General features: G+C 41.4%; 1 protein-coding gene across 1 annotated transcript in view; it reads left to right on the forward strand.

Moving 5' to 3' along the window:
- Window positions 1-18929, forward strand: part of WDFY3 (WD repeat and FYVE domain containing 3) — a 195553-nt gene extending 176624 nt beyond the window's left edge. Inside the window, exons 51-65 of the mRNA XM_018576192.1 lie at window positions 451-568; window positions 768-874; window positions 4815-4968; window positions 5970-6061; window positions 6630-6842; window positions 7677-7824; window positions 8563-8717; window positions 9049-9207; window positions 9728-9907; window positions 11541-11723; window positions 12928-13024; window positions 13116-13445; window positions 13735-13846; window positions 17539-17736; window positions 18670-18929. Of these exons, the coding sequence (XP_018431694.1) occupies window positions 451-568; window positions 768-874; window positions 4815-4968; window positions 5970-6061; window positions 6630-6842; window positions 7677-7824; window positions 8563-8717; window positions 9049-9207; window positions 9728-9907; window positions 11541-11723; window positions 12928-13024; window positions 13116-13445; window positions 13735-13846; window positions 17539-17736; window positions 18670-18790 (2367 nt within the window). The 3' untranslated portion in view covers window positions 18791-18929. The remainder of the gene's footprint in view (window positions 1-450; window positions 569-767; window positions 875-4814; window positions 4969-5969; window positions 6062-6629; window positions 6843-7676; window positions 7825-8562; window positions 8718-9048; window positions 9208-9727; window positions 9908-11540; window positions 11724-12927; window positions 13025-13115; window positions 13446-13734; window positions 13847-17538; window positions 17737-18669) is intronic.
- The last annotated feature ends 2896 nt before the right edge of the window (window positions 18930-21825 follow it).

Raw genomic sequence — 21825 nt, forward strand, 5'->3', positions numbered from 1 at the left:
CTCCTCTTGAAGCATCCATTCAATTAATGATAAAAATATGGGAAGGCATCAGCATGACAGAGGGACCGTCTGCTCAAGTCCTCAGCTATGTAGATACGATATGCAAGGTCTGCTACTCTTGTGTCTCCACATTTGAGGGGTGTACTGTGTGTACACATTGTAGCAGTTTACATGCCCATGTGGCTGATAGCTTATTGAGTTGGTGGAGAGGCATATCTGAATATGATGTGGAATGTAATGAGGAAAACATCCCAGATGGTAAATGATTAAAATCCCAGATGGTAAATGATTAAAATCCCAGATGGTAAATGAATAAAATACTTTGTTTCCTATACTGTTAGGAGATTTAACATAATAACAAAAATGCATTCTCTCAGCCTTGTTTTTGATGACTTGATTGGAAAATGAGACAACTTGTTGATGGTAAAATGTTTGATATTTTTATTAAAGGAACTGGATTTGACAAATCCTAAAACATTTAGAAATCTTTCCAAGCCAATGGGAGCCCAAACTGATGATAGGCTTGCACAGTATAAGAAGCGATACAAGGACTGGGAGGATCCTAATGGTAAGGTATTAGAGTACCGAGTGAGTGAGGAAAAATGTAAATTTAAAAACAAAAAAAAGTGTTTTTTTTTTTAAGTTTAACCTCCTGCCGTCCGCCCGTTGGGAAATAACCACACTCTGGCATGGAAGTGACAGTTATTATATTATGGATATTTTAGTAAACAACACACATTGACATTACTCTAATGATTTTCTTACAGGAGAGACACCAGCATACCACTATGGAACTCATTACAGTTCTGCTATGATTGTGGCGTCTTACCTTGTTAGAATGGAACCATTCACTCAGATCTTCCTCAGGCTTCAGGTATGGTACATTTTAGGATTGCCAACAATCCTAGTTCAAAATGATCTGAAGGGTTTGATCAAACCGTCCTCATTTGCATAATAAGCAGCATGCTGTAAACCATTGTTCCTTAACCCCTTTGTGACTGACGACGTACAGTGTACGTCGCCAGCATCGGGGCTGTTTAAACAGACTTCCGGCGGCTATTGCCACCGGGACTCTGTTTAACCTCTTGCCGTCTGCCAATTTCGGTAATTTTTCCTTAATATATTAAAAAAATAAAACCCCCAGTGGTGAATAAATACCACCAAAAGAAAGCTCTATCTGTCCCCAAAAAAGGGTATAAAATTCATTTCAGTACAGCGCTGCATGACGGAATAAATGTCAGTTAAAGTACCGCATCGCTGAATACTGAAAAATGGCCTGGATGGGAAGAGGGTTTAACACCGCGGATGTCAACTGGTTAAACTTGTAAAGCCGACTGTCGGCTTTACAACAGAAGCGGTTCTGGCGACCTTACCTGTCGCCAGATCGCTTCTGTGTCACGAAGAAGGGGCCACCCCATCCCGACCCCCCGCGGTCACCCCTGCCGTGCTTCCCGGGCTCCATTGCCCCTCCTACGGGCCCTGTCCACGGGGAGCTGGGGAGGAAGTCGACGAACTTCCATTCATCGATCCCCTCCCCGTTCTATAGGACCGGGAGCGATGCAGATTGCATCACTTCCGGTCCCTGGGCTGTCAGTTCTGGGCTCCTGCAGCCCAGCTATAAGCTATTGAAGTGCGATCTGCACTTGGTGATCCACAGCAGAGGGTACTTTCTAGACACTAGCTATTCTGAATGGCACATACTTTAATAAAATAATAGAAATGCTCTACTCTACATAGACTCTAGACTGTGTCATAATCTCTGGCCCCTAGCAACTTTTGCTACATTATTGATCCTTGACAATTCTTCCCTCTGGGTCACTTGATAGTACAGTAATTGCTTTCATCACCATGGTCCTCTTGTGCACAAAGCAAGCACACATTTGCTAATTACAGCACGGTCCTAGATGAATTCAACTTTCCTCATGTCTCCAGAAGCTAGAGGTTGCCCTATTGCCGAAGGAAAGACACTGAAGTGTTACTATAGGAATAGCTGTACCATGTTAGCAGCAATGTAATGTTCCAGTTTAATGCCGTATTACTAGTTTGATGTAGGGAATAATGTGATATACACCAGAAAGTTCTTGCTTGTAGTTCTTTTACTTAAGATAGACAGTCCAGCTTCAAACCTGAGCCACCATCTGAAATGTTCTATTCCCAGCTGTATTATGCATCAGAGCGTATGGGCTGTTTAAAAGAAGATGGTCTGTATTAATGTCACAAGCAAGGACTTTCTGGCAAGCAATAGCTCTGGATAGACAGGCGAAGGATTAGGACATCTTTCAATGTATTGTTTTCTGTGGTTGTTGGGGAGATTTCTCCTCGTTTCTGGTGTAGTCACCAGAACAGAAGTGAATGTAAATCTCTCCAACAGGGATAACAATGAAAGCACCTTTTTAGAACTGTGGGAACAAGTTAGAACTTTATTGATAGATATATTTCCACCGGTACACCCCAACAATCAGGTGCTGGAACAACTTGTGGATGGCTCCACAGTAATGCATAGGAAAGATATGTTCAAAATCTTGTATTTATTGACGTTCTTGCAGCATAAAGAAATATTGTAATCTTTCACGCTGCAAGAATGTCAATGAAAATGAGATTTTGAAGGTGTGAGGTTAGAACTTTTGCCACGTCATTGCTGTTCTATGTTGGGTAGATTTCTCTTCAGTCACTGTATGGCCATCAACCAGGAAAATGGAGTAAATTTGCCCCAAGGATTTCTCTATGTAAATTATCAGGAAGGGTATCCTTGATATCATCCAGTAATCCTTTTTTTCCCCTTTTCGTTATAATAGAATGACCTTGCATAGCAGCATGAGGCCTAGAATAGCCTAGAGTTTCTTCTACAGTCTCAGGGGGTCCATCCAGCCAGCATGGTTCTACATAAAACATGAGCATACTATGTTTCCCATCGATCTACTGTAAATTAGGGCATCTGTCTTCACATAATGAGTTGGTGTCTGAATGGGCCTACAGGAGGTGTGTGTGTGTGTGTTTTACTAGTGTAAAGTAGCACAGGTATCTGTGCAATATAAAGCAACCAAACTACAATCATCATGGATTCTACTGACTGATAGACAAGTGAAATCTGACCAGTTGCTATGGATTACTTCAGTTTATGTACTGTTTTTGTCTTCCTAAATCTCCATAGTTGTATAATAATAATAGGAATTAAAATGCATCATGTTGCACAATGGTGTTTTTTTTTAAATTAGTTCTATATTTGCACACTTGATAGGGCATGACTACAGTTCTCCCCCTCAATTCCTTTTGCAGTGCAGATCTCTTTTTCAAATCCCTGTTATACTCTCATCTGTATTTTTGGGAAATTAGACAGCTTTCAGGATTTCACAGTATAGGGTGCATGCATATTTATGTTTACGTTATGTTTGGGGCTGGTTGATCGATTCTCCCTTGTGATTGATAAGGTTCACAAGCTAGATGGTGATGTTAAAAACTGCAGTATAGTTCAACTTTTTCTGGTTAATCTCATCGTCTTTATTATGCAAGACACACACACGCACCAACACACGGCTGGTAAGGAAAAATCTGCAGGCAAAAACAGCAAACAAGCAACAATAGAAAGCTGACAGAGGTACAACCATTCCTCTACTTAACTTTAAAAAAAATATATATTTTTACTTCTGTATGTGTTGCTGTTAGAGAAACTTCCCCTCATTTCCTGTCTTGGGGGACTACCTTTTTCCAGACAGGAAGTGAAGGAATCTCTCCAACGGAGACTCCGTTGGCAGTAAAGCCTGACAGGAGTTTCGGTCCTTCTCTACTCTATTCAAAACTAAATGTTAAAAAAAAAGAGTTTTGACTACAGATGCACTTTAGGTCCTCTGACGGCCATGAAGAGACCTTGATCCGGCATGCTTGTCTTATTACAGTGCTTTTACATACATTCTCTCTCTGCATAAAACTAAAAATAACTTACCCCCAAGCTTGTAGGCAATTTCTGCGCAAAGTCCACAGGTGATATTTATTCATTTGGGAAGGCAAAGATATAGAGAAGAACAATACACTTGGTTCTCAAATGGTGGGTCGTGACCCAAAAGTGGGTCGCGACCCCGTGTTCAGTGGGTCGCCACATGCCTTCAACTTTTCTTGGTGAGAGGCTCCTCTGCCTCCCCCTAGCGCAGCACTGTCAGTTCTCGCACCAAACACCCATTCAAAATATGCTGCCCGGCGCGGAGTGTCAGCTTGAGGTGGGATGGGGCTATGGCCATGAGGGAACTCCATCCATACATACATTGCTTACAGCTCCCTCACATGTCCTGTAGTGGTGCCTGGACCGGGGTGACATCACATTCTGGCACCTGACACCTCTACAGGGTGCACAAGGGAGCTGTACAAGCAATGCACATATGGATGGAGCTCCGTCACAGGACAGCAGCCCACACTGGACCACAGGCTGAGGACCTACTCCAGTTCTTGGAAGGTAGGGAGACTGGGTGGGCTTACCACATGTTCTGGTGTGGGAGGTGTGTTGCATTGCCATTCATTTGAATGGCACCCCAAACGCACCTCCCACCCACAATTCGATTGCCCGCACCTGAATGCACGGTACCAGAATCCTGTGCATTCCAGTGCGATCTGGGTCACAACTTAATGACCAAGGACAAATGTGGGTCTTGAGGTTACACAGGTTGAGAACCACTGCACTAGACTATCTCTAATAATGAGGAGCATTTGGCCATTTCAAATGTTCTGTCTTTTAGTAAACTTTATATGCTAGGCACCCTAACAAGAAAGTTCAGTTGTGTCAGCTGTAAAGCTTGTGTACCATCTGTCCATATTTTTTGCAACAGGGTGGGCACTTTGACTTGGCTGATCGGATGTTTCACAGTGTACGGGAGGCTTGGTACTCTGCATCAAAGCACAACATGGCTGACGTGAAGGAGCTAATTCCGGAGTTCTTTTATCTTCCAGAGTTTCTTCTCAACTCCAACAACTTTGATCTTGGTATGAGTTTTTTTTTTGTAACATCAGAGTTTTAAAGCAGCTGTTGGAGACCCTGCCACCAGACCATTCATTTCAACAGAAATCTTCCCATAACATTATAAAATAAACTCCAAGTTATCACTCCCAGTAGCGTCACAAGGTGGGCGAGGGGTTGTGGCCCACACAGAGTGACACCATCAAAGTGGGTGACACAAAAATGACTGACTATAATTTTGGTGTCACCCCCTCTGAAAAGTCGGGCACTCGGTCATGTACTGAGAGCCTGACAGTTGCACAAGAGAGGAGGTAACCCGGCAGCGTACCTTATCCCACAGGGTGAACGTCCCCAGGTAAGCATGCATGACGTCATTACGTGTGTAATGACGTCAGGCACATGGGTGAAGACGTCCCAGCAGGGTGTCACCCAGTGGCCACTCCGGGTAACACCACACCTGGGGACACCCCTGATCGCTCCTAGTTAAATACATTTAGTTGCTTACACAGTTTTTTAGTGTACACCAAGCAACCAACACTGTTCAATTGTTCATCTTTCTGCTTCGAAAAAGGTAGTTGAAATATTGAATTTTGTCAAGTCGGGTGGTGATGATAGGGGCCACCCATGGATCATATTTTGGCAAATTTCTCAGGAAACGGTTGAAATGCCAGCAGAGTTGGCCAGCCTAATTCTCACCACATAGAGTGCACTTCTTATGTGTCTGATACCTTGCCTCAACAGTTGTTGAGAGTGACAGGGTAATTGCAAGAACTGACTCTTCTCTAAATCCCTTCGTAATGCAATAGCAAAGACCTGGAAAAACAGGCTAGTAAAATGCATACTTGATAGAAGAGATTAAGGTAAACACTGCAATAATGACTCCAAATATGCCCTATACAATCCCTCTCATTTTAGTAGAAAACCAGTGTTCATTGCTACAGATGTAAAGCAATTCAGACGTAAAATGTTAATGTCATGTTTCATTTGAGGGATGCTGTTAATACAATTTAAGTTTATTTTCATATAGGCTATAAACAAAATGGAACAAAACTGGGTGATGTAATTCTACCCCCATGGGCAAAAGGTGACCCGCGGGAATTTATTCGAGTGCACAGAGAGGTAAATAGAAAAACAATGCCATATGTGAACTCAATCGTTCAATGAACTGATCTATGCTGCAATACTGTTCAGGGAGATATTTAAATGGATGTTTTTGCTGAGTTGCTTTTTATTAGTACTTGAGCCCTGCATCAGAGCTGTTCCACAAATAGAGAGTATTACTCATCACTGCTACAGTATGCTAGTACTTGGTTTGGGTCAGGTCTCAGTATTCAGGACAAAATCATGTGGGTCTGTAGAATACACTTTTAGTACATTTCTAATATGTTTATAGTACGTTATCATTACCGTAATTATTTTTAGCTTCTACAAGTGTGAATACAAATACTATGATACTTAGCGAAAACGTCAGCTTAATGGAACAGATTTTATGTATATACTGAATTCACAGTCATATTGTATATTAAGTGCTAAAATATGGCTTAAAGCTAGTTTTATATTTCACAAGTAAAATCTCCGAATTCACTACTATTCAGATAGTAATTGTACCTTTTCATGGAATTTACAAAGGAAAAATGTGCAGGATTTGCCACAGACTTGTGTATAAAGGCTGTTTCTGTTTATTCAGGCTCTGGAATGTGACTACGTCAGTGCCCACCTGCATGAATGGATAGACCTGATCTTCGGATACAAGCAACAGGGACCCGCTGCTGTAGATTCTGTCAATGTCTTTCACCACCTCTTCTACGAGGGACAAGTGGACATCTACAACATTAATGACCCACTGAAAGAGACTGCTACTATAGGCTTTATTAACAATTTTGGACAGATACCAAAGCAGGTAAATGTAGAAAAAGGGAAGTGCTTTCATGTTGCATTTTGCTTTTATTTTTATATATATATTTGGGCTGTGTAGTCTGCAACACAATCCCATACTATGCCAGTGCTGTTGTCTTGTTGGTATGATGTGGACCCTTCTCTTCGAAGCTGTGAACACTTACTGAGCATAAAGTACTGGTGTGCACATGTACAAATATTACTATGACTTTTTTTTTTTTTGCTGCTCGTAACAATTTTTTGCCCTGGTGATCTGAGTGAACAGGATGTTTCTTGTGGCAGGAATAGTTGAACTCGGTGTTTAGATTGACACAATACTTTATAATAACATATTGTGCAGATAAGCAATACACATTAAAATATTGTTCAGATACACATCAATAAAATATTGTTCAGATACACATCAATAAAATATTGTGCAGATACACATCAATAAAATATTGTGCAGATACACATCAATAAAATATTGTGCAAACACACATCAATAAAATATTGTGCAAACACACATCAATAAAATATTGTGCAGATACAGATCAATAAAATATTGTGCAAACACACATCAATAAAATATTGTGCAAACACACATCAATAAAATATTGTGCAAACACACATCAATAAAATATTGTGCAAACACACATCAATAAAATATTGTGCAAACACACATCAATAAAATATTGTGCAGATACAGATCAATAAAATATTGTGCAAATACACAAGACATATTAATAAAATATTGTGCAGATACACAATATAAACTGAAATTTGTATTTTTCTATTTCAAGAAGTTGAACATTTTACACCATAATTCTCGACAATGTATCTATCTTGTTTCCAACAGTTGTTTAAAAAGCCACATCCACCAAAACGTGTCAGAAGCAGGGTAAACGGAGACACGTCATCAATATCCATGCCACTGGGGTCTGCGTGTGATAAGATATTTTTTCATCATTTGGACAACTTAAGGCCTTCTTTGGCTCCAGTCAAAGGTATGATATTCACACTACACTGTTCGGAAGTCTTATCCTTAAGTGGGAGCTGTGGTTTTCTAAACCATTTACTTTAGTCAAATGTTTTGTACAATGTAGTGCTTTAGTTTTGTTAAAGGAGAACTATGGGGTCAGGGCCTTTCCCCATAGTTCTCTTAAGGGTAACGGGAGGACACAAACTAGCGTCCTCCCATGACCCAAAGCTCAGTGTAACGCGAGCTACAGCTCGCGGTATTCTGAGACGCCGGAACGGATCCTGACATTGCTGTTGAGATAAACCCAGCTGCGGGATTGACAGCTGGCTCTGCCTATCCAGAGGCAGAGCCAGCTCTGCCCGCCCCCTCCCCCATTCGTTACGCCAGTCAGCGCTGGAGGATCAGATGGGAGGGGGGGAGGAATCCCTGCAGGGAGCCATGAGTGGCAGTCACTGCTCTCTGCAGGGACAGGATCGAGAAGGAGCGAGCGACGCTATGTGTTCGCTCACTTCCCGATCTACTGAGCCGACCTGTGACAGTTTCATTGTCACAGGTCGGCTCAGATTATGAGGCTGAGTGAAAATCACTTGCCTCATAATTCTCCTTTTAAATGGGCCCACTTGCTGGTAAGAAAAACAAATTTGTACTATATTATTGAGCAGTGTATAACTGCTGTCATAAGATTCTTCTAATGTTTTCTCGGACATTTGATGGCTATTATCTTTGTGTCGTTAATAATACTATTTACTTTTTCTTTTTCAAGAACTGAAGGAGCCTGTGGGTCAGATTGTTTGTACAGATAAAGGGATCCTGTCTGTAGAACAAAACAAGTTCCTCATTCCTCCGGCATGGAACAAGACTTTTGCATGGGGCTATGCAGACCTCAGCTGCAGGCTGGGAACCTACGAGTCCGACAAGGTTTGTGACACACTAACTCTTCAATAGTGATGATGTATTACCTTTACAATTGATACTAAAGTATTTGATTAGGTAAGCAACTAGACCGGCTGCGTTAGAAGATTTGTTCTGTTCATGGGCTGTCGTTTGAACAGCAGAAATACTGCAACACACTTTCCAGCTGATTTACAATATATAGATTTGAATTCTGCCTTGGGTGTAGCTCAGTGATGTCATGGGTCAGTGCTCCCAGAATTGAGATCTCCCAATATCTGATTTGCACCAGGCAGTAATTGTGATGGCTGCCAGCAATGACATTACATGACTGGATTTATTTTGCTTTGCATTGCAGGCAGTTGTTGTCTATGAATGTTTATCTGAATGGGGCCAGATCTTGTGCGCCATTTGTCCAAACCCCAAACTAGTGATCACTGGAGGAACAAGTACAGTGATTTGTGTATGGGAAGTCGGGACCTCAAAGGAGAAAGCTAAAGCCCTCACTCTGAAACAGGTTAGTGGCATCATGTGTCATAAGGGTGAGAAAACCATTGTTTGTCATTGCATCCTGCTTTATTTCTGCTGTATTTTGTGGAGTCCAGTTCAGATCCATTCCGAATGCAAGGGTTACACTAAGAAACACCCTTGTCCGTCTTTTTTGGGGAATAATTCGTTATTTTGACAAGATCTACAAGAATTTAGCTTCTTCAGACACACCTTTTCTTTTTATAGGGCAATGATGAAAAAAATTGGGCCAGTGTAGACCCCCTCCCCTTCATCTGTTTAATTGATACGGGAATGGTTATGTATTAATTCAGCAATGAAACATGAAATGGTCAAATGTCCATGGACTATTAGGTCATGGATGACATTTATTGGAAGAATCTCACTTTTTGACACTTTTTGTGCAGAAAAAGTACCCTAATGGATTTCACTCAACCTGAGGACATGCAATCACAATCTGGTAATTGTTCAGTTTATAATACTTGTCATGTATGAAAATGTGAGCACGTGTTCCATTCCATATTTTCCAGGCTTTGATTGGGCATACCGAAACAGTGACCTGTTTGACTGCTTCTCTGGCCTATCATATAGTTGTAAGTGGATCACGTGACCGAACATGCATTATCTGGGACCTGAACAAGCTGGCATTTGTAACCCAGTTACGTGGACACAGAGCTCCTGTGTCAGCTCTTTGTATAAATGAGTTAACGGTAAGTGTTGGCATAAGGGTGCAGTTGGTATGTACATTTATATATAGTCTTATTTGAAAGAACCACTACAGTGAAATATGTCCTAATGTGTGTATTCAGATGTGATTAGTACATGTGTAGTAATAATAATATTTTAATATATCAATTTCTTTTTGAATCTCTCATCTATATGCTGTGTACAAATGACGGGTTGGGACAAAGTAAACCATTGCACTGGTCACCTTTTCTTCACACAGCTTAAATTAGTGCTGAAGTCTAGTCTTCTGCATTCTGGTGGCTTCACCATGGTTCCAAGGCCCATGTTGTACATGAGACCTTTTTGCCCAAGTTAAGATTAAGTTCAGCCCCCATTTGGTATGGGCAGTTCAGACAGACATTGGAATTTCAGATAGCAAGGTGAGAGGCAGGATTTAATCTTGACTTGAGAGTTTTGCTGGTCATCTTGGTCTGCATTTTGATGTAGAGAAAAATATAAATAGGTGAATAAAAAAAAAAAAAAAGGAACATAGTATTTGAGTATATCATTACATTACATGTTTTAACTCTATTCCATAATACAAAAAAAATGTTTTGTTTTTTTTTACACATATATGTGCAAATTCAGTTCTGCTTACTGTTTGCAACGAGCATATAACTTTACTTGTGTTACATTTCACTTCAGTAATCACTTCTTCGTTTTCTCTGTGATATAGGCCATAAAGTGAGGTCACCTTAGTTGCTAGCTGTTCCACATTTCTAAGGACAGTTCCAGGCTTTGAATAATTATCCTTTTGAAATTAAAAAAAAATTTTTTCTGCATGGCAGAACTGTACTAAAATCACACCTCGCCTTTCCATGCTTCTTAAAGTTGACCTATGCTCAAATGTTAACATCCTCACTGTGGTGAATAATAATGGCCCACAGAAGGGCTGATATACGTTATAACTTTTCTTTAGACAGTGCGGCTCCCTCCAGCACTTTTCACGTGATTAAAAGCCTAGGCACTTCATCAGGTTAATCTGTCCTGAAGTGGAGGATCAGAGTTGCCATTCACTAATACTGAGGAATGGCAACGTTTCATATATAATTTTCTATTTGAATTTGTGCCATTAACTTCTCTAAATGAGGTTACACTGTTAATTTTAGATGTTTCGCAAATGAACTTAAACTGACGCTAAACTCAGAAGTTCAATCTCCAAGCTCAATACAGATTAGTAAACTAAACTTGAGATTGTAGTCCATCACAGGAGTGAGCTTGGAGCGGTGGCTACTTTACAACACACACAGGGACCATGGGGAACAAAAGTAACCACTCTCCAGAAGGAAGGACAGTGTCAGCATGAATTCAGAGATGATTTGAGGATCTGCAGCCGAGTGACACACAAGATACAATTTTGTTATTGGTTCAGGTACTTGAATGCATTTTTAAGATTTTACTCCCGAGTTTAGTGTCACTTTAGGCTTCAATGATTGACCTTTGAAATATAAAATGCGAATTCTTTAGAATAAGGTGCGACAGTTGTCTGATTGCAGCTACTTATCAATTAATAGTATAATGCCCAGGAAAGGTGTAAGCAAATCAATTTTTTTTTTTTTGGTGTGTGTATTCATTTTGGAAGCTCTTGTGTGAAAGTTACAATCTCTTTTTTTGCAGGGTGACATTGTGTCCTGTGCTGGCACATATATACACGTATGGAGTATAAATGGCAATCCCATTGTCAGTGTGAACACCTTCACTGGAAGAAGCCAACAGATACTATGTTGCTGTGTGTCTGAAATGAACGAATGGGACACCCAGAATGTCATTGTCACAGGACATTCCGATGGAGTGGTTCGTGTAAGTAAATATTGATATCGAATAAGAACTGCCATTAATACCTCTAAACTAATAGGGATGCACCGTTACCGATGCTAGATACTCATACTCGCCCAAATGCTCTGATGTATACCCCCGATACCAGAACTTACAGTCAGAGGGAGATTTTCTCTGACCGGCGGAGCCATGAGGGTACATGGAGCTGGGTCCCCAGCCAATCGGGAAGCCGGACCCGCTGCCCAGCTTCCCCATTGGCAGTGAAGCCGGCTCCATGCTGTTTGGCTGGGAAGCCATCTTCCCGGGCAATCAAAAATCCGGGCAGTGTTTCATTACCTGCTGCCCAGCTTCTTGATTGCCTGGGTAGCCAGCTCCATGCTAGTGGATGTACCGGTATCGGTGAGTGCTGAAATATAAATATCGGTATTCGTACTTGATACTGAAATAAGGATATTGGTGCATCCCTAATAAAGCTATTTATTGTAATGTATAGTTTCCCTATCTTGTGTATTAACACATAATTGCCTCATTTGTTGATGTTTAGTTAAAAAAACTGACCCATTACAGCCAGCTATAACGCATCCGCTATTAAGCCTGGAGACTGTATTTAAACTCTGACTGCCATAGTATCTGATTAGCATGCGGTATTGCTCATCAATGCTCTTTACATATTGGTGGTGGTAGTGTATGTAGTGATGCTATACTTATGCTTGAACTTGGCAGGTTTTTTTTTTTTAAACATATTTTATTACAAAAATGTTCTCCAAGAATTTGTCACACAAGTATTCACAAAGAGATATAGATATCCAAAACAATATATCAAATACCATAGGTCAATTTCCTAGGACCAACATATAGTAACCCCCGAACCCCTATCCCCCAAGTAACTTGGCAGGTTTTTAATTGGGATCGGAAAGCTGCTGTGCGTGTTTTAATTTTTGCCAAGAGACTGACTCCAGTCCAGTTAAATGTCAACTGCCAGCTGACTGTGTTCTCGTTAGGGAGTAATTACAATGAGCCCTTAGGAAGCTTTGTGAAGCTTTTCTTTCCAGTTAAGCTGTCCAGTTGTAAAGGCTTTGTGCAGGAGGTTATTGCGCTGGCCAATCAGTCTCCAGGACAATGCAGTACTATTGAAAAGCTGATGTATAAATAAACCTGAAGTATATAAAAAGCACTTATAAAAAAACATAAATTATAATTTTGTTCCTTTGCTACCTTTTGCTTATAGTTTTGGAGGATGGAGTTTTTACAAGTGCCAGAGACACCAGCTCCAGATCCTGCAGATGCCATGGAGTTGCCAGATGAGTGCTCAGATACACATTTAGGTATTTCTTTCCTGCATTTCTCTACACGAAGCAGTCTTCATAACTTTGAGCCAGCAGATGACTGACAGCCATCACCATTGTTTGCTTACAGGACCCGAAGCTCAGGATGATGACAGCAGTGACTCTGATATAGAAGATCAAAGCTCCAGTCAGGACGCTGCATCAAAGGAAAGCCAAGCTCAGCCTAGCAATGTTGTGCCTCGGACAAGGGCATGCTCTGCCAGGGCTGGCTTGGCAGCATGGTCTGGGGATAGCGGATCTGATGACTCCAGGCGCTGGTCGGATCAGCTGAGTCTGGATGAAAAAGACGGCTTTATAGTGGTAAACTATTCTGAAGGCCATTTAAAACAGTTCCCACAAGCTCAGAGCAGTGCCCAGACAAGCCAGCAGGAAGTCCGCCACTATAACAAACTGAAAACAGGTAAGCAGTTTCTTTTTACCTACAGCAGACTTCCTCCAGCAAACACTGTTTGAGAGGCAATGATGTTATAATTGACCTTTTCTGCCCTTCCTGTTGAATACATTGGTTGTTGTTAAAGCCTTTAAAATCATACTTCTGTCAGTAAAAGTACCATTGCTAAATTTTCAGTATCCATAATAAGCAGTACGCACTGAACATTGTGGATGGATTCCATGTATTGCATTGATCTTGTATGTCGCTGTATTTAGCTGTGCTCTGTAAACAAGTTCCCTTTTTTTCTTTGTTGCAGGATACAGATGGGAGCGACAGTTAGTATTTCGAAGCAAGCTCACTATGCACACAGCATTTGACAGGAAAGACAATGCACATCCTGCAGATATAACTGCACTGGGAATATCCAAGTGAGTTAAGATGAATACTATAAATCATGCATGGGCACAGAGATGATATTTTTTAACGTTACATGGACATTTCATATAAGGTCTTGCTGGGCTAAGCCCTTCAGAAACAACTTTTGCATCACTTCTGTCAGTTTGAGTGCTGGGGATAATCATCTTTTACTGTCATAACTGCCACATCCAAACACCCCTTAAATCAGGGAGAAACTCTGTGATGTTCTGATGGATATGTATTTGGAGGATGGACAAACCTTACCCAACCAATCATTTCCAAAAACACTCATATTTTGAATTCTTAAACTCTTCTTGCACTGCAGCACACCTCTTTGGCTCCTTGTGTGGTTTCTCCCTCCAACTCTCTGAACTGAGCTGTACAGGGCCCACAGGATAATGGTGCCTAGTCACATTCAGGGACTAACATCTAAAGAATTCATTTAAAGGAGAATTATGGGGTCAGGGCCTTTCCCCATAGTTCTCCTAAGGGTAACGGGAGGACACAAACTAGCGTCTTCCCGTCACCCAAAGCTCAGTATATCGTGAGCTACAGCTCGCGGTATAATGAGACCGCCGCAGTCGGGACGGATCCCGACATTACTGTCAGGGGGGGGGGATCCCTGCAGGGAGCCGTGAGTGACAGTCACACGGCTGTCTGCAGGGATAGATCGAGAAGTGAGCGAGCGGCGGTATGTGTTCGCTCACTTCCCGATCTATTGAGCCAACGTGTGACAGTTTCATTGTCACATGTCTGTTCGAACTATGAGGGTGAGTGATTTTCACTCACCTCATAGTTCTCCTTTTAATGATGTGTTAATGGTTACAGAGCTGCATTAATTTGTGTATTTTATTTTTGCCTGGCGTTCAGCTTTCAGCTACCCAGGTTATAGTTTTAAGATTGGCTGTGACCATATGAAACAGACCACTTGGCAGGATATCTGCTGGATTCTTACTACTGTATAAACTGATGTATCCCCATGTGCATGCTGTGCGATGGAAGGTTAGAGCATGGGTGTGGCGTGGATGTTTTCAGCTCTCAGTCATATGCTATTTTCTAAAGCTTAAACTGTCAGCTCTAGCTATTCAACGCTTTTGTTGTTTGCTTTCTTTACTCATTAAGTTGTTGCCTATGAACCATAAACATACAATACTGTATGCCCAGCTGCATGTATAGAATGTATAATTAAAATAGTACTTTCATACTTGTACTTGTATGTCTTTGGGCTGTATCCATGACTTGCCTCCTATACCCAGAGCTACATTAGAGTGAAAGCCATCCAACGAGCCAACGTGTGGCTATCTTAGAGTTTTTCCTGTTGCCTTTCTAAGTTTATGTATTCGTTATAATTAGGGGACTTTAAAAAGTACCTACACTTAATTAAAAGGTGTTTCCTAATCACACATCTCAGAACACTGGAGGATATTCTTAGACCACTGGGTTATGCTCAGGTCTTTGAAGATAAGTCACTAGCACACAGCAATTTAAAGTGCAATCATTTCAGGGCCAGACAGTGTCTTCTCCTTAAGGCGGCACAGTGATGGTACTGATAACTTATCTTCAAATACTGGAGCTGCATTCACTGTGCACGCCATCTCGCTTACTACTGGCACAACACTGTATGGTGTGCAGCTAGTATCCACATCGATATACTGGATTATACTGACACCTTCAGGAGACTAGAACTGTAAGGACAGCCCAGTATAACCCTTCTAACCCCTAGTAAGCCTATGTTTTTTGCTGGTGTCCTTAGGAAATGGATGTTTTATTCTCTGCTTTGAGAAAATCTACCCTTTTCCTTTACACAGCCACTGCGGCACAAGTTAGCAGCTTGTGGATCGGGTAGAAAATTTCCACATGGAATCCGCCAGGTCTGTCATTACTTCCCCCCGCCCAGGAGATCTTCTGGCCTCTGTGGAAGTCGGTGATGTCCGCTTGCATGTCCCCATCTTCCTGGCTCTTCTACACAATCTGCATTTTCTGCTGTGGGTGGACAACCTTTCCAAATTGTGGACTTTTCTAGGGCCTGGCCTCTGCTTCTCAAGTCTTACAAAGCACCAGCCCCTGTTCTTGCTCTGCTTTAACTGCAGGGTATTTCCTCAGTGGGATATTCTACCTTCTTCTGAAGGATTAATCAACTCCAATTCATTCAGCCACCATCCATCAGACTGTGCAGACCCTACAGAAATCCAGAAGGATCCTGAATCTCCTCAACTCAGTGCTGGAGTATCTGAGTCTGATTTTTAGACACAACCCTGTTCAATGTATTTTCCCCCTGGACCAGCTCCAGACTCTCCAGTTCAGCAGCTAACTGTCCGTGCATTTTTGCATGCAGGTTTTTGCGTTCTAAAGGCTGTCCTCTTTGGAAGCAGCCCCATGTACTCCTTAACCCCAGACCATTGGAGCTCACCATTCTGGCAGCGTGGGGCAAGAGGGTGGGTCACAAATTCAACAGGAGTAGGGAAAATCCTTCCTCTCAATTGTTTAGTAGGTGACAGATATCAACCTATCTGGCAGGGGACCTGGTTGTCTGAGGAAACCTGTCTCCCGATCAGCATTCCAGAGCTCAAACCGCTTCAGTTATCCCTTCACTGTTGGACTTCACATCTATAAGATCATCAAACCAGGATTCAAATGATCTATAGCACAGCAGTGACTTACATCATCCTTCAAGGAGAAATCTGATGTTTCGCAAACAATACATGAAAGCGATCTGCTTTTGGCCTGCACAGAAATCCCAGACTTGACTGCTATGGCTGTCCCAGACGTGGAAACTTGAAAGGCGAATATTTTCAGTTGTCAACATCAGGACTCCAGAGGATGGTTTCCTTAGTCTGAGGTGTTTAAGTCCTCTGTCACAGGTAGAGGGATGCAGGACTTAGACTTACTGGATTCTAGGTTCAGCCACAAACTGAGTAGATCGGGCACCAGACCTAGCAATCCTCTATTCTTTGCAGTGTCTGGGTGGGGTGCGTGCTGTTTAAGTTTATCCCTCAGCTGCTACTCTTTCTTGTCAGTCCAGCTCTCTGTTTTGTTGTCCTGGTAGGTCCCCATAGGGGACAGCCTTCTTCTCATTCTGCCTTCATTGGAGTACTTGGGAGCTCATTTACCTGGCTTATGACCTCTGGGGCAAAGTTCCACCTTTCCCAGCCTAGATGCACTCTGTCTCCTGGTTTCTGCTCCTACTTTATTTAGTTTTACCAAGTGGGTATTCAGGCCCCAGCTCATGGCAACTACGGCCACAAGGTTCTGCAGGCTACTTAGCCACCTCTGTTACCCTGTGGGGTTGTGGGCCTGTTGACTTGGTTGTTCAGTTGCACATCTCTCAGTTGTACTGTTTTTGGACATCCCAGAGGTCTAAGAATAACATTCTATGTCCTGTGATGTATGATTAAGAAAGAGTTTTACAGGGAAGACAAAATTCCTATTTTTCTCACACTCCCTGGATGAAAAATGGTGAATTAGGGAAGCAGTACTTACCTTTGTATCAGCCATCTCACCTGTATCTTCTAGTGGCCACTGTTTCATACACGGTGGCATCCACTGTTGTGGCAAGCTCCTTCCCATGTGGACATAATAAATAAAAAAAAAACGAATAATTAAGAACTAGTAGTTAGCCATAACTGGTGAGTATATAATGTTTTAACTGGCTGGTGATTGATAATACTGCTCTTTAACCCATTGCTCTGTTTTGTGTCAACAGGGATCACAGCAGGATTCTGGTTGGTGACGGCAGAGGGCGGGTGTTCAGCTGGTCTGTAAGCGATCAACCAGGGCGATCTGCTGCTGACCACTGGGTAAAGGATGAAGGAATGGACAGCTGTTCAGGATGTGCCGTGAGGTTTTCCTTAACAGAGAGGCGACATCACTGTAGGAACTGTGGCCAGCTTTTTTGTCAAAAGTAAGTAATGTTTCTTCTAGCCTTTTATATGTCTGTGAAATATCTGTGATACTTGCATATGCATACATCTCCACAAAAACATTTATTCCTACTTTCTGGACCCCAGCCAATCAGTGTGGTGAGGTGTTTTGTTAGATTTCCCTTAAGCTGGCCATGCACCTTACAACCATCGCACGACTTTCATCGTGCGATGGTTGTAAGGTAATTAAAATATTATACGACGTGCTCATCTTGGACAGGCAGATCGTACTTGCGATCATCGCAAGCCCGCCCCGCTGAGGGGAGGGCTTCCGATTATTACAATGCTGAGTGCACACCGGCCCGTTCGGCCACTAACCCGCCGAAAATCGTACGATTCTCGGCAGGTTTTCCAGCGTGCTCGGAAGACAAAAGACGTGCTACCGTACAGTAGAAACGGTCGCACGCCTTCCATACACCTGCGGATTATTGTACGATCGTAGAATAATCGGCAGGCGTATGGCCACCTTTGGATGTCTGTGTTCTGCTCTGTAAATGAAGCACAGCATATACCCGGCTAATGTCTCATGTTGTGAACCCAAACGATGGGGAATATTTCTATGCACTGTAAATCCAGTACAAAAGTCCAGTTTATGGCTCAAAGTTGAACAAAAAACATTAAGCAATTTATATTTATAAGTATGTGATGCAGGATTCACTACCATTTCTGAGTGTGTCCGTGAAGGTTCTCATTCATCCAGGTCATGGTATATCTGTAAAAAATAAGTCAAGGCAACTGGAAAAATAAGTCGGAAAAATACAGCAAATCCAGTTGCCTTGACCTTTTTTTTTTTTTCCAGATACATTTCTGAGTAATTTCTGTTGAACAATTGGTCCAATTTGTTTATGTTAATAGTGGACTTTCCAATGAACTACCACAAACAGTTGCTAATAAAATACCTTTTTATTTCATAGGTGCAGCCGATTCCAATCTGAGATCAAGCGCCTGAAGATTTCTTCACCAGTGCGAGTGTGTCAGAACTGTTACTATAATTTACAGCATGAACGGGGCTCTGAGGAGTCTTCAAGGAACTAGAACACATTTGGCCATCTTCATTACTACATGGAGCCCTTCCTTGTTCTATTACCAACGTTAACAACTGAAACTTTGAACAATTAAAAAAAAAATGAGTTTACATGCAACCTTGAATTATGTTTTAAGCACTGCAAGAAAAAAAGGGATCACTCGGCTCGCATACAAATTGTATTTTAAGTCGCTAAAGACTGGACTCTTGAGGACGATGGTGAGCTTTCAGACATCTATAAATATATATATAGTTCTGCTGCTATGTCTGCTGGCTGAAGAAAGCACCCAACCAACAGCTCCCATAGTTCCTTGTGTTTGTTTCATTGAGCTGCCCATCCTTACAAGTAACCTATTAGATAGCTTTCTTTGGACAAATAAGCCGCATACGAAGAAAAAAAAAAAACCAGACTCGCAGTCATGTACAGATTATTGTAAATACAATATTGGCCTTTTTATTATAATTGCCTGTTACATGGGACTAAAATTGATAAACACAAGAAATAGAAGATCAATATATCTTTGTCTGTACCCTTGTTTTATTCAACTTCCTTAAACATGTACATGTTTCCAAGCTTTTCTATATGCCCCCACTTGCGGCCCAGCCCAGTGTCGAGCATTATGAGTCATTTACTAAAGTCTCGGTATCAATACATTACTAGTGTGCACTGTGACTGCCAAAGAAACAGCGCAAGCGACAGTTAGATTCAGCTTTAGTAAAACGCTCAGTACCTCCGTATGGTTAAACACACTCAATCTGTGCATGTAATCGATTTTCGAGCTGTGCACTGAATTAGATATTATACCTTCACATGTTTTTACCTGTATATGTATAATCCCTGTGAAACATGGGGGCAATGAATTTACCAGTATTGTAGGTTCCCTTTTGCACAGGACACATGACCCAACCTCAGCGCAGTCCAATCTTGTTTGCATGAAAAAAATATAAAAAATGCCTTGAATGAACACGCAGTGCAAAGTATGAATTTGTCCACAAGAAGCAGTGCAGACTAGTGGGGGGTTTATTTTTATGTTGCCCAAATTTAATAGATTTTCTCTTCAGCAAAAGCCATATTTCATTTGTGCGGCTGCTGAGGGTTTCTTCGTAATATGTTCCATACATAGAAAAAAAAAATCCCCCCCCCGCCCACATAGTGTGGCCTTAAACCACAAAAAGGTTACTACTGTTTTAGCCAAATTAGCCAATACAGCTAATCTTGAAATCCAAGCGCGTTTCCTATACACAGGCCATTCCCGAACAGAGTAGCTAAATGTATTGTTTACAATTTTAAATGACTGGACTGTGGCAAAGTGTTGCTGGATTTAATGATTTTAAAAGGGCTTTATTTAACTCTTATGAAATTGAGATAAGCAAGCTTAATTACACCAAAAAAGCAATATATTGGGAATTAACATAATTAGCCATTATTTATTGTTTTTCGATAACACGGACATTTTTAATGTAAAGAACAATTTTTTAACAAATGTTAGGTCACCATTTCATTCATTCAAATTCCGCATTTATCGAAGAGGGGGGCAAATAGGAAAGCTGTCGGGATTTATGCGTGAGAGAGAATGCCATGAGCTATCACTAGTGGGCGACAGAGAGCATGTCAGAATCTTGCAGCATTTCTATTCCACGCCTTGGTTCTGCAGTTCTGGATAGCCCTGCAGTACAGGTCTTTCCAGTTGTGCCCCTAGCTTTCAGATTATAAGGCGGGCTCGGTCATTTCCTACTGTCTCTGGAATGCTTAGACATTGGGAAATGCTAATAATATTTCCAAGAAGTGCAAGAGGCACAAGAAATCAGGGCAGGGAACAGAATCTGGCAGGGTATGGCCCTTTTTTATGTACAGAAAATGAAACGTATGCATGCCTCCCTATTTTGGCAGTACTCATGTCCTGCTTTTCACACTCCCATGACTTGGCAAAGGTTGGTGTGATTTGCCTAAATTTGGGTAGATTGGGTGGGGCGTATCACAGTCTGGTAGCTATATGTACTGTATGTGCTGACCATCTCAAGGCAGTTTGCACCAGGACATTTGAGCGGTCACTTGTCTGTTATTTCATTGCCACTTTGTTCTGCCTTGCAGCTCGTCACAAGCACCCATGTACGTTCAAGTGTACCTGTAGGTTGTACTCTAGTTGTATCGTCATGCTTACCAATAGAACAGGCGTTGTTGTATGAGAGGTCCAACTAGCAGAACACGATCGATAAACCATTTTGCACCTTTATGTAAAATAGCAGTAGCAGCCAAATTTTATTTTTGTTCTGTATTATTTTGAAATTCATTTGATTTCAGTAACATAAAACAACTGTGTATTAAATATTTATGCAGTCAAAAGAAGCAAAAAAAACAAAAAAAAAGTTTTTAGAAAGTATTTTTCATTTCAGCAAGTTTTGTTACTTGTTGCATGAGTAATTAACAGAGCTGACTTTTTGTGTCAGTGCGATGTATATTTTTTTTTCTTCGTCCTGTTATTAATTTGTACGCCCATAAACACCGCCATTGATTTACATGGCAGCAGAAGAAGTTTGATAATAACTGGCTGAGGCTAGAGTGTGGAATTTTGTACTGTATTACAGTATGTTTTTTTGGTGGTTAAATGTTCACGGCCTGGAAGAAAATCTTATCTAGCGTGCAATCTGTAATATCTGAATGTTCATTGTATATTTGTCTCCGATGCAAAAAGTAGAGTAACACAATTACAATACATGACTAAATGCAATAGGTCAGGTACTTAAGTTAATTCTTTTTCATTACAAATAAAATACCTGCTATTTACCACCAACATAGTGACTGTGTTCTATTTTTTTTACGAGACTATGGTTTTTAGAAGTTTATTGGGGGCTGAAATGTGTGGTTGTGAATGTGGAACTTTCACTGTTGTGTTGTCCTTTTTATGAAATCAAACAATTGTAGATCCACGTACCTCTTCGCATTGAATCCTCCAAGCTTTTTTGCACAAGCAGCAAACAGACACTTCACCTATGTCATCCTAATGCATTTTGTCCCCTGCTGGGATTTAGTCATAGAGCAAGAAGA

Source organism: Nanorana parkeri, unplaced genomic scaffold (genome assembly GCF_000935625.1).
Source record: "Nanorana parkeri isolate BGI_ZX_2015 unplaced genomic scaffold, ASM93562v1 scaffold59, whole genome shotgun sequence".
NCBI classification, from domain to species: domain Eukaryota; kingdom Metazoa; phylum Chordata; class Amphibia; order Anura; family Dicroglossidae; genus Nanorana; species Nanorana parkeri.